This window comes from Poecilia latipinna, unplaced genomic scaffold (assembly GCF_001443285.1).
Source record: "Poecilia latipinna isolate Pla-1442-1.1 unplaced genomic scaffold, P_latipinna-1.0 Scaffold27, whole genome shotgun sequence".
Lineage (NCBI taxonomy): Eukaryota > Metazoa > Chordata > Actinopteri > Cyprinodontiformes > Poeciliidae > Poecilia > Poecilia latipinna.
This window is the reverse complement of record NW_015112643.1, coordinates 63168-76784: the sequence shown is the minus strand read 5'-3', so window position 1 is coordinate 76784 and position 13617 is coordinate 63168. Positions and strand designations below refer to the sequence as shown.

Genomic DNA, 13617 nt, shown 5'->3' with positions numbered 1-13617 from the left:
TGCTGCAGATTTAGTTGCTGCCACATAATGGTTTTTTCCCAGACTTTCTGTGCCTGGCTTATGGAGCTCTCTCCTTTTCCACATTGCTTTGAACAGTTTCAGCAGAATTTGGATTTAGTCCACAATTTAATTCCCACAGTTAGTGAGCCATATGCACTGAAGCAGTGAGTGCTTTTCCAACCTTGCTCGCTATAATGTTTACATGGAAGCTGCCAGCAGACATGAAAAGTTAATCCAAAGAAATGAAAAATCAAACATTATATTAAGGTTGATAACATACTTTAAAACCTATAATCAAGGATGAATGTCAATTTTAATTGTAATTGTGTCAAGCTTTTAATGTAAATCTGTCTGATTCAAACGACTAAATATGAAAGCAGCCTCATTCATGTGATACTAGGGCTGAAGTGATACAGTATATTACGGACCTTTATGGAACTTCCTGGTGCCTCTGGCCTTCAATTGAGGTTTTTCAAGGAATTATGCTGTTTAAGTTGACAAACTTCTCTGATTGGCTGATCAGTCCCTGCCAATGACTCGTCTGTCAGAGGAGCTGTTTCGAGACCCAGACAGAATTTTTGAATTCACAAAGACAATAATTTTCCAGTTTCAACTGTCTGATATAGATTTGCTGAGCCAGAAAAAAACAACAAAAGACACACTGAATTGGATTTTTACATTTTAAAGTGGAAACATTTTCACATGTTCATCTATTTATTTATTTATTTATTTATTTATTTATTTATTTATTTATTTATTTATTTATTTATTTATTTATTTTTTACGTAGCATTGCTAAAACTCTATGGAAGTTTTGTTTTTCTTGGAAGCAATAATTTAGGTTGTCTTTGCCTCAGTCTGTATGTGATGAACTTTGAAGATGCAAATTAGAGCTGGCTTTACTTTTTGTTTTCAGCTTACCAGCAGCTCTTCCCACTTTGCTTTTACATATGTAAAGAAATTGTTCTGCCTCTCCAACAAGGGAGATAAATGCTAGTCACCACTGCTGTAGTGTGCCCTATATATATATAGATATATCTATATCTATATCTATATCTATCTATATCTATATCTATGTCTATATATATATATATATATATATATAGATAGATAGATAGATAGATAGATATATATATAGATAGATAGATAGATAGATAGATAGGTAGATAGATAGATAGATAGATAGATAGATAGATAGATATAGATATATATATATATATTTTTTTTTTTCATCAGAAGAGGAAAACCTGGTACTTAATTTGTCAACCAGAGGGTTCCAGAAGCAAGGGCTCTGTTTCAGTGGATTAACACTTCTATTCTTGTCTCTCTATTTCTCGCCTCAGCCGTTAGTAGGAATGCTTGACACCACTTGGAGTACCACAGGGAAAAAGGAAACAATAAGGTCTGCTGAAGTCACTCTGTACCCAAGGTGAAAAATAAGATATGGCAAGAACTATGATATTCATTTGGTTTTTCATATCGCAGCATAATAAAAATAACTTGTTCCTTACTATGTTTTAAAATAATGTCTTCAGGTAGACAACAACATATGACATATTGCACAGTTTAATTATCCATGTAGAAAAGAACTAAGCCAAAGTAGCAGTGTGTTTCAATAATGCATGCCCTGTCTTTAGGTGACCTAAATCAACTTTTAACAGCAAATAGCCAATGAAACATTTTTTCTGTATGACCTTATTAGTTTCTCGTAATGCTGTGAAGCACTTCCATCTACTTTTGGAAATGTTATGTCAGGTGTATTATGGTTTGCACATGCTTATAGCTCTTTTAAGGTTCTATCATAGCATGAAGTCTGGACATCAAATCAATTGCTGCAAACATCTTGAGCATCTCCACTGTTATACATGTGGCTAAGATTGTTTGGTTCTACAGTGTGCTGGTATTTACTTCACAGTCACGTCAGCACTTGCAAAATTTCTAGGATAAGCATGACCATGAAATAAATGCCAAATACTGAGATAAGAGGAGACAAAATTACACTTATATTCATCTCTCCAGTAAAGATAACTATTCAGGACCTGATATTTTAAGCAAAAAACATTTTTATACCTAGAAGAAGGTACTGTGCATTGCAACACACTCAAAGTTCTGCATGATTGTGAAGTCTTTTCAATATTTTTATTCAAATAAAAAAAAAACTAATCTAATAGCCCTACATAATACCCAATGCATTCATCTATCATCAGAACTCCACACATTTAATTACTTGTTTGCAATTTATTCTTAGAATAAATACAAATGCATTTTACCAGACACATTTCTATATACTTTTTATGAATATTTTATGTTTTATCCTTACACTATAAACAGCATTATGACACACCACAAAAAGATCACCACAAACAATTCCCCCCACTTTTCCAAGGCCTTTCCAAGAACCTATAAAAGGTGTCTGGACCCATGGAAAACTATTTGTCCAAACACCCTGGAGATGACACAGAGCAGACAGGCGAGTCATTCTACCTTAGCACCTCCACATCACTTTTCCATCCAAACAGCTCTAATGTTTGTTTAACAGATTCTACACAAACATTTGCTTAAGTTTTACTAACCATTAGCCCTTCTTGGCTCTGAGTAACAATTATCCTCCCCTCAGAGGCAGCCACCTCACTCCAGTGAGGAGCAGAACAAAAGGACACATGCTAATTATTAAAATACTCAAATATTAAATAAATAGTTAGAACTTCTTGTGCTATTGGTGTGCTGATTAATTGAACTGTGGAGCATGTAACTTTAGGATAGCTATATAGAAATTGTATCCCGAAAATGAAGCAAACTTGTAACTCCATAATCCCCTTCATGGTGACAGTTTTAATTTGATAATTCCATCATGTCACATAAGAGAGCAGCATGTTTGAGCAACTGTCTTGAAATGCAGTAACACTTGTCTTGTGCTTCCATTAGCTCAAATATAAATTAACCTACCTTTCAAAGCCAGTACATCAGCATCTAGGCTTTCCCAAACTGATGAAAGGAAAAGTAATTTTAGTACGTCAACTTGTGAATTAGTCAAAGGTAACAAAATATTCTTTAAATTGTTTCACATTATTCTCTAGTTACCCTTGATCTTGGCTTAATATGGCATAATAATAGCTCTAATGTTTGAACAAAGTTCAGTGCTCAAGTATATAAAAGGAAGATATTTATACCTTGCATATAAATTTCCATATGCATTAGTTACTTTACGACATTTATGTGGCTTATCTATGGCAAAGTAACTTCATTATTTCTCTTTGTAAAGAATAGGATATTGGTTCATTCCTATTGAAATGCTTTCAGGCAGGTCTCATACTGGAAGGCTTTCGATGCGAGGGCTTATTAATGTGAACAAATTTAGCTGGAAGATTTGCATTTAATTCATATCTTCAAAAGTCAAAATTAAAATCCATAATTTAGGAGGTTTCATGCAGCTTAATTATTCTGGTATTCATGGCAGCTCGTTTTTACACTAGGGCAGATCTCACAGGCCCTGAGTTCAATTAAAGGAAGAAATTGAATTTTAAAAATTTGCTCATTGCTTCAACCTGTGCCGTTTTGAGGGAAAAAAAAAAAAGAAGAAGGAAGTTTCTATTTTTTTTTACCGTTTTTGATGGTTGAGCACAGGTACTTGAAGACATGTTTTTTATTTATCCAAGAATTACTTACAGTTAAATAATTAAAGAAGACAATGGAGGTACTTTGAAATGGATTGGGATGAGTATGTGGAGTAAAGAGTGACAGATGGGAATGAAGAAGATTGAGGTAGGATTCCACTTCAGTCTTCTTCACGTCAAACAAGTAGCACTTGACCTGAATGGGGAGAAAAATGCACATTTTAAACAACTTAAATCTAAACCTATATTAAAATATTTCTCCATTTGGTAGCCACCAGATGTCACTTAAAGCTCTGAGATTTTTATTTATTTTTTTTCTACAAATATGTACATTTGTTGGCAGAAAACAAGTTTCATGTTTGGCCAACAGATGGCAGCAGAAGGCTGAGAATAAAGAAAACACAGGAAGCACTTTGCAATGACAGGAGTGTGGATTTCACATTTGTGTCGTCAATACTGTTCATAGTTTCCGGAAATTACTATTAATGTTAGTTTTAGTATGTTTCTTTAAAGCACTTATTATGTCCTGAGAATGTTTGTGAATCAGCTTTCTTACTTGAAACGGCAAGAAAGCTGCATTGTTTATTTTGGAAATCATAAATAATGATTTTAATCTTCAAAGCAATGGATTCGTCTTGTGACTGAATATATAATTGCTCAGACAGGATGATGATGCTGCAGCACCAAAGGAAGAAAGAAAAGTTGCTCTGTAAAGTGCATCATCAACTCTGCAGTCACACTCAACAGGTTTTGTTACATAACAAATTAGATTGATTTAATTACATAAACAGGAGCATTAGCATTTAGCTTACAGCATCTCAAAGGCACTAATTTAGCTTTGTATGTGGAATTATCAATGACTAAGTTTTTGAAGCTGTAAAAAGTGCCACGTTTGATATTTTCTAATCTCATGCATTTCATGAAAGTTCTGGAGTGCTTACAGCAAAAGTGAATAATCTCAATGGAAGCTCGATCTGTATGGCCTTTGAGAACATTGAATTTTTTTTTTTTTTTTTTTTTTTGTAGTACCCTGTTAATAATGTGTGAATAGAGTTTCAAAACAGCAGGTGGTCTGAGAGCTGAGAGAGCCATAAAAATGTATTTCATTACACTGTCTTTAGATTACTGTAATTCTTTAAAGCTGTCTTAATTTTGAGTTTTGTAGACTTCTTTAAAAAAAAACAGTGCAGTGACATTATCATTGATGTAATGGTTTCTGTTTTGCTTTCAGAGTTGCTTTTACTTTTTCCATCTAGAGCTTACTGTATTAGTGTGACCACACTGCTGCAACAGGAACAGATTATGACTGACAGTCACAGTCATCTGGCCTTTAACAGCTGCTGCATTCAAGCCATGAGGGCAGTCTGGTTCTTCCTTGGAAAACAAACACACACACACAAAAAAAAAAAAAAAAAAAAAAAAAAAAATCAGATAAGAGCCAATTCTAATCAAACTCCTTACTGGCAGCTAACATACAGGAACACTTGATGGAGTATGCATTGACATCATATGTGCCATGGCCTTGAGTCTTCAGCTGTCATGTTCTTTCTTGCTCCCCAATGCAGCTGGGAGCATGCTTGTTTGCTGAATATGCGACCCCGGTGCCAACTTCCATAAAATTAAACTGGCTTTTATTCAAGGCTGCTGCTGTGAAATGAGAGCTTGAAATCTGCCTTCACAGTAATCTCTTAAAAGTGAGAACATTTTGCATGTTGGCGTTGTCAGAGCAGCTTCAGTTCCTTGAGAAAGTATTCAAACGTCTAAAACTTTTTCCACATTTGGCCACTGTACAACTACAAACTTCAAAAGATCTGATTTTGAATGTGTATGATAGACCAAACATAAATTAGGGTGTAATTAAGTAGAGGGGGGAAATGATAACTTATTGTATTTTGTTAATCCTCTAAAGTAGGTGTGGCATTCATTTGTATTCACCCATCGTTTAAACACATGAGAATACCTGCCACTCTAAACACAGTGAAAGGTGGCTGGACTTGGGGGGCTGAATAAAAATGCATGCTGCCCTTGTCAGATTTTTATTTGTGGAAAGAAATGTATAAGCCATATGCTTTACTATTCAGTCCACAATCATTTTAATTGGTCTGTCACATGAAATCCAAGTAAGATAAATTGGAAATTATGACTTAGTAATTAGAAAATGTAAAAAATAAATAAATAAATAAATAAATAAAAACAACTGAATGTATCCGTCAATCATAGCAAGGAAAGCCCCATAAAACCCCATATTCTGAACGAATGCACTCGCACATACTTAGAAATGAGACATGTATATATATATATATATATATATATCTCATCCTTTCCGTGTGTATCTTCTTCTTGTTCACTTTCTCTGTTGCATAATTGCCAGGTAGGTTATTGTGATGATTTGCACGTTGTGATTTTGCCCTTCCACACCCTCCCCCCATCTCATGCACAATTACGTGATGGGTGACGTTTCACCATGCGGAGGAGGGCTCTGGGCAGGGACCACTTGGACCAACGAGAACTGAACACTGTTTCATTTCAGTGCAGAAACAACGGCGTTCAACGCGAGTGGACCAGGGCGCCGCGCAGAAGCCCATTGTCTGCTTTAAACAGGGCAACTACGGGAAACGGCTTTGACCAAAACAGCGGTGTGGGAGGAGTGTCCGAATGGTAGGCACTGCGGGTTTGTAAAGACACAGGGGGGAAAAAAAAGAGGGGACGGGGGGGGGGGGCCCTGGACAAGATCTGGCCAATAACGGAAAATGAACCTCAGTCAAGTTGTGATAATATGAACCGCGTTTTGTTGCAGTTGGCGACCAACTATTGATGCTTCTGTGTTGATCGCTTTCCAGACCACCGCATCGCGCGAACTTCTTTTGTTCGCATCGCCTGAGTCCTAATTTCTAGCCTCCACATTTGTGTTGTCGCTGAAGAAGACTTAGCCGCTCCATTTAAAAAAAAAAAAAAAAAAAAAAAAAAAAAAAGAGAGAGAGAGAGAGAAAACAACCTATAATGAATTTCCAGTCGAGCGTCCCAGTGTCCGGTATCTCGCAGCAATCTCAGCCAGCCATGCCCACTCCAGGGACGGTCCCGGCGCCCGTTCCCGTCCCGGTACCCCAGTCCATCCCGTCCCAGTTCGGATCCGGATCGTCTGCGAGCTCAGGGGCCGGTCAGTTCGGTTCGGGGACTGTTTCGGGTCAGGCTGCACAGTCCGGCCCGGCCGGCTCGCAGTTTGTTTTGTCCAACTCAGCAGCCATCAGAGCGGAGATCCACCGGTTCGAGTCCGTCCACCCGAACATCTACGCCATCTACGACCTGATCGAGCGCATCGACGACCTGGCTCTGCAGAACCAAATCAGGGAGCATGTCATCTCTATTGAAGGTGAGTAATTTCATAACCATTTAGTGGTTTCATTCATTAAACGGAGGGGATGTTATTTAATTCAGGGATGGGGCTTATGGGGGGCATTTCCTGCCTTTTATTCCCACTTGGTAACAATGTCATAGGCACAGCCCTAATGTCAACAATCGCACTTGGAGGATGGGGGCGTAGCCAATCTCATGCTCCTTGTTCACGGATCGAACTGCACCCATGCACTGCAGTGTGAACAATAACAGAGCTCAGCTGCCTCACAGGAGGCACTGTGCAATCAGTCCTCTGAAAATGAGCTCTGCTGCCTAATGGGATTTGCTTTTGTTCTGACACTGACCTGTAATGAGAGGGAGATCTAGTTTGGCTAATAGAGGCAGATGCTGCCAAATATAAAAGCAGCATGTGTTTCCTGAAAGTGACACACAGGAAAAACCCTTTCAAAACAGTAGTAGAAGGGTAAAGAAAGACTGATTGACAGTAGGGATTCTATCTATCCATCCACCCATCCATCCATTCTTCCTTCCTTCCTTCCTTCCTTGCCATGTTTGTGTCTAAACTCTCGCTTGACAATTTCTAAACTTTAATTTGAATCGCCTTTCTATTAATTGAGGAGTATGCCTCTGTCACCGTAATGCTGAAAATGAAACTCCACATCGTCTTTATCTGTCTAGTGGACAATTGAAGGATTTGACTGGGGCTACATGATTTCTGGAACTTCTTAAAGGCAATAAATTGCAGTACTGGTATCGATTACAATCAAACCTCATTTCACTGACATTTTTCTTCCTTTACCACTACACATCGCCTTTACATCCTCCTTCACTTTTTGCATCTCAGCCACTGAAGAAAAACACTTGGTGTGAACATGTAGGGAAGTTGGAGCCTCTTCATCACCAAAGGTGTCATAGATACGAAGAACATGAATGCATGGCACTTGAGTTCCACCAAAAATTGCACCCTCACAATTTTTTGCAGCTGTAATAGTGTGATGACAAATGTGATTTGATTTCCCGTGCAGCACTAGTTTTGACTCACATTTGCTTGGTATTTGTCAACACTTATAGCTCCACCTGCATCAACACCTTAAGAAAAGTAACCTCATATCATGATGCTGCCTCCACCATTTGGTGCTACTTTCGGAGAGTCTCTAATTTTGCTTGGCAAGCATAACTTTTAGAAGACGGCCATCCAACTTTGGAGAGTGACAGCAATATGTCAGCTGCAGTTGATGCACTGCCACTTGTAAGCTTCTTAAATTATAGTAGCAGTTGTCCTTTTTTTGTCACCCTGCCTGTCATCCAGCTCTTTATCCAATAATTTCCTGTGAGCATGTTGTTAGTCGGAACTGGGCAACTATAGGTTTTAAAGAGTACTGCCACTCAAAATATTCATTTAAAATCAAAAGTGAGCAAAAATACACCAAAGTATCTGTAGTTCATTGGCATTGGAATACATTTTAAGCACAATACAATCTATGTATTTTTCAGCAGGTACATTTGGCATTTAGTTTTTGTTCTTCCAACAGCCATACATTAGAATAATGAATACACATACACCTCCATATCTACATAAGGTCAGTGAGTAAGCTGATGATGGTGTGTCAGCTTCTAGAAGAAGTTCCCCATTTCTCAGTGTGCTATTTCAACACTACCTGAAATAAATGTTGAAACCATATATTTTATATATACTGTATGCATGAAAAGATGACCGTTACCACAGTTATTTCTGTTTGCTAAATGCCAAAGCAATGAGTTTGAGAATTATTAGATATTTAATTTTTAACCTTCTTCAAACTTTGAAGATCAGATGACTTCTTTTTTTAGCTGTATTATCCGGATCAAGTGTTTTGGCCATCCCACCATGAGCTTCTCATCATAGTTTGTTGGAATCTTGGACCTTTTCTCCTAACAGAGGAGAAAATGTCCCATAATGGTGCCACCCTCATATTTCACAGTTGGAATGATATTCTTAGGCTTGTGAGCTTCCTCTATTTTCCTCCAAATATAATGAAGCTTGTCTTGGCCAAACACTTTTATTTTAGTTTCATCAGACCATTGGAAACGTCCCCAAAAGTGAAAGTATTTTTTCTCTGAGTGCATTTGGGAATAGGGCTGGATATTCCCATCCTCTTTATGCTTTCATACAAATGTTTGAACAGATGAACATCACTCTTTCCGGCATCTGGACATTGCATCAACAGACTCACAGTTTTTTTTCTTGATGCTTTGTCAAATTTTTTTTTCTGTAATGATGCTGAAGGAATCTGTGTGTTGAAGGTGTTGCCTTCAAATGAACGGGGATGTGTGCTTCCAATTAACTTAAATTTTGTAAATTATCCTGTCCAAAGCATACAAAGCTAAGGGATCAATATGAGTTTTCCAAAATTCTTTTGCATTGCATTGTAATCTAATTGCATGTAAACTCATGACTTTGAGGAATGTAAAAATAATAATAATAATATTTTTTTCTCTCATTATGCTGACATTTAGGAACCAGAAGCTCATTCCAAATTTGTGGTGCATAAAAACAGAAGGCTGCTTCACCATGTCGTGTTTTTACTTTTTGTTGTGATCCAGTCACTCAAACTGCACTTATTGAAACAAGGTCTCAGAGTGGAACTTTTCAGGAACATCCCCCGAGGAGGTGTGAAGTACTGTGCAGGTGTAAAAGCGCACATCCACAGAACACATGGCTGCTAGGGTTTGTTCCACACATGCACAGGCAGATGACAACAAAAATGACAGCGGATTGCATTGTGTTGTTGTGCTACCAGCCTTTAATTTAACCCCCTGATGCGTGAGTGACTGACTATACAGTCTTCCGTGAGTGGGTCCTTTTTGACCCGGGTTCAAATCATTGTGTTTTTATGCTACTTTTGTCATTTTGATTCAAAATAATGTTTTGTATAATACTTTCTACTGTGTTTTATTTCATACAAGAGTTATTTCATGTTTGAAATATTTTCATTTTTCACTTTTTTAAACGTTTTCAGAACAATTTGTAGAACATTTCTGACAATTTGTAGAACATTTTTAAAACAAAATGACAACAGCAGCAATTTTACAACAACAATGATGAAATCTCAATAATGGACAATGTTAACATCCATTATATGTGTGTGTGGGTGTGCAAAAGAGCACATTTCCTGAAACTAGCCAGCTAACCAGGCTAGCTAACATTGCTGTCTCTATTCTATTATGCTATGTGTATCACGTATGTGAGTGTGTGTATGTGTGTGATTTATCCATCCATCCATCCATCCATCCATCCATCCATCCATCCATNCCAAATTTTTTTTTTGGCTTTTTTAAAAAAAAAAAAAAAAAAAAAAAAAAAAAAGGTAGTGTGTTTTTGTTTTTTCATTTCTTGTTTCAAACAAAAAGACTAACTGCATGAATATACAAGGACCAAGATTGAAAAGGGCTTTTAATTTTCAGTACACTCACTTCAAAACAATACATTTTACAGCAGACAACCAAGCATCCAGGTAAAAAAAAGAAAACAATGCAGAACTAAGATGGTTTTTGAAAGCAGATAAAACTGAAAAGGGTACCACTCCACACTACTCCACAGCTGTCACATCCTATTGTCTACAGAGTGAGAGCTGAGGACTTTCTGTGTGGTAGCATCAAAGCTTCTTCCAAAGATCAGAGAACAGATTGTGAAAGAAACTGCAGGCGTTCTTCATGTGGGTCAACTCTGTGATGAACACTTGGGTTAGCATTTTGCTCAGGGCTGTCTTAGGTTGGCTCCTGCTGTCTCACTGTGCACAGATTTGGAGGACTAATCTGTGAAACATGTTGGAAGTTTATTTTATAATAAATTACAAATTGATATCTGTAACTAGTAAAAATTAGTTAAATTAATTTAATTTTCCAAGTAATTTATAAAGATATAGAAGATGAGATCCATCTCCCTATTCATTTTTAATGGAAGGGTTGAATTCAGTAGCCTTGGTGAAGTGGCTTTAGATACTGTTGGATCTGCTGTCCTGGAGGAAGGTGATTGAACTGACAGTAGCTGTGTTTAGGCCTGTCACAATAACAAATTTTGCTGGCCGATTAATTGTCCCAGAAATTGTTGTGATAATATTGTCATTTTCCCCAAACTGTTGCCTACATACCCACTTCTAAGTATAAGGAGCTTGTCGCTTCAATGCCTGAATAAGATGCAGACGTCTCCTCTGATGGCTGATTCAGTCTTGAGCACTAGTGTCAAGACTGAATTATGTAACCATTTTTAGCCGTTGCTGGCATGACTATTAGTAACTTATCACATATACAAGCTTATTTAATTTAAATTCTTATCTAATGGAAACACCACAACTGTGAAATTGTGTTTTTTGACACCAACAACATACACAAAGATTTGCACACATTTGTAATGGAAACACAGTTAGCATGGCAGGAGGAGTGTTCTTTTGGACACTCTCATGACCTGCATCATCTGGTATGATAAAATGAAAGTTTTTTATCTCATCATTCCTTATTCAAAGAGAACAAGGTATGGGAATAGCAGGTGTGGGATACACGGTGCAGACAAATTGCACAAATCGAGCCTTTGTTGTTTACATGGTTTCTATGAGCTGTGCTCTGGATGCATGCTGGAGTGGCAACATTTTATGGAAACTAAGATACAGGAAACCAAGAAGTCTACTATGCAAATGCACTCCAAGGTAGGTGTGTGTGTGTGTGTGTGTGCGTGCGTGCGTGTGTGTAAAACAATTCCAACAGCTAGTGTCAGTTCATACAGTGTGATCCAGATGTGTGATATTGACCCTTCTAAACTGGCAATTCGATACTACAGCATCAATATTGCTAATCCCAGAGGTCTGGGTGTTTGAGCAGAGGGAATGGATGGAGCCATTTGAAGTGGGTCACCTAAATGAGGCCATGCCTTATAACAGTGGTTCCCAAACTTTTTCTTCTGGGCCCCCCTAGTGGTTTCCAAACTATTTCTGCTCCTTAGGGGGCGCGCCCCACAGTTTGGGAACCTCTGCCTTATAAGGTGGGGGCACAAGAGAAACAGGTCAAGAATGCCAGCTGAAGTTTCTTCTCAAGATTACCCAACATAAAAAATTGTCTATTTACAAAAACATATCTGATTAAATCAGGGTTTATGGTGGCTGTGAATCAATGTTAAGTTTAATTGTTTGACAACTAGAAGTTTGTAAGTTATACTCTACTGTCCCCTCTGTTATTTGGCAAGACATTAAATGTGTACAAATTTGTGAATATCAGTGTATCCCCTCTTAAATGATGTGAACAGTGAAGCAAATCTGTTTATTTTGACTGTAGACTGCAAACATTTGGGTTTGAGATCAAAAATGAATACGAGACATCTTGACATTAATTGAAAACTGTGCTACACAGATGTTTAAGTTTGGAACATGAGCAGGGCATGTTTTTTTCTCTACATTTCAGAAAGGCTGAAATGTGGAGAAAGGCTAAAAAAAAAAACGGAAGTAGACATACTTCCATGTCTTCTTTAATCTCAGTTTTTTTGTTTTCTTTATTTTCGGCAATTAAAGTGTCATTCTCATTAATTATTATGGATTCTTCATTGTCTTTGTAACAGTTATGGGCTATGCAGCTAACTGCGGCTACAAGGGCAGTATCAGAAGATGGTTCTTTTAAGGAGCCTGAGGTGTGAATGAAGACAGGATTCAGTAGTTTTAGTTTTGGTGTATATATTAGTGATTTGAATAAAAAAATAATTACAAATGCATAATGAGAGACAAATTGACTCAAAATAAATCAATCCCAAGATCATAAAGTTCTTGTCCTTTTCTTTAGCTCGCCATCCTTAGATCCAGAAGAGGATCTAATCCATCAGGGAAAAACCCCCGACCTAAAAGGCCAGAAAACAATTAAGTATTTTATCAAAAAACAATCATCATGTACACACTCAAAGGAAATAAATATTAAATGCAAATGCAATTATTAAACTCCTAATAATTAAACTAAACATTTCAATCAGGTTAAATTAACCATAATTTAAATAAAGTAAAACAAAAAGAATATCAATCATATTTCAAACTAATCAATTTAAAGTTGAAAAGTTTAAATCAAAGTTGAAGTCAAAATTTAAATCAAAGTTTAAGTCAAGTGCACTTTCAAAATATCAATCAAGAAAAATAAATATACTGTGCAATATCAACTTAAGTGTATCTACATCCCAATTTGATCAATTTCATTTTAAACTCAATATCAATGCAAACTGTGCGCTGGAGGTGAGGTTTTAAATAAGTTGGCAGAGTTTGGGGCAACACAGGAAGTGGGCCCGCAAAAATAAAAGTCCTTGACTAATTGCAGGTTACATCTTCAATGAAAATTGCTTCTGAAATGGAATTTTATCTTTGTTCATAAAATTCCATTTCAAAGTTTGGAGACTTGTCTTCATTTTTTTCAATTCCATTACATGAGCAATTTGAATCTTCTAGTCATTATGTAGTTATGCTGCCTTGACATCCTGTCCTGTGGTGGTTGTTGCTGATATTGCGAACAGTTGTCACAGTGTTCAGTATTGCTTTTTTCTGTTTGTTTTATTGTCAAGTACTGGGTTATCTCTTAATAAACCTACCCGGCTTTGTGATAATCAGGGTTTTCAGTTTCAGAACAGGAGACATCTACTAGGTGACTCA

The 13617-nt window shown here is 37.1% G+C and overlaps 1 protein-coding gene across 2 annotated transcripts; it reads left to right on the top strand.

Annotated features, from left to right (window-relative positions):
- The first annotated feature begins 6076 nt into the window (after positions 1–6076).
- On the top strand, positions 6077–9845 carry LOC106951343 (arf-GAP with GTPase, ANK repeat and PH domain-containing protein 3-like). Of its 2 annotated transcripts, none has more exons than XM_015038800.1 (2): positions 6077–6564; positions 6595–9845. In XM_015038800.1, the coding sequence occupies exon 2, from the start codon at positions 6614–6616 to the stop codon at positions 6989–6991; it is 378 nt and encodes a 125-aa protein (XP_014894286.1). In that variant the 5' UTR covers positions 6077–6564; positions 6595–6613; the 3' UTR covers positions 6992–9845. The 2 variants fall into 2 exon arrangements, with proteins under 2 accessions (XP_014894286.1, XP_014894295.1); XM_015038809.1 differs by having other exon boundaries at positions 6077–6566; positions 6598–9845.
- Positions 9846–13617: the final 3772 nt, after the last annotated feature.

Excerpts from the sequence above, each read along its gene's own strand:
- LOC106951343 (XM_015038800.1), top strand. The coding sequence starts at position 6,614 with ATGAATTTCCAGTCGAGCGTCCCAGTGTCCGGTATCTCGCAGCAATCT.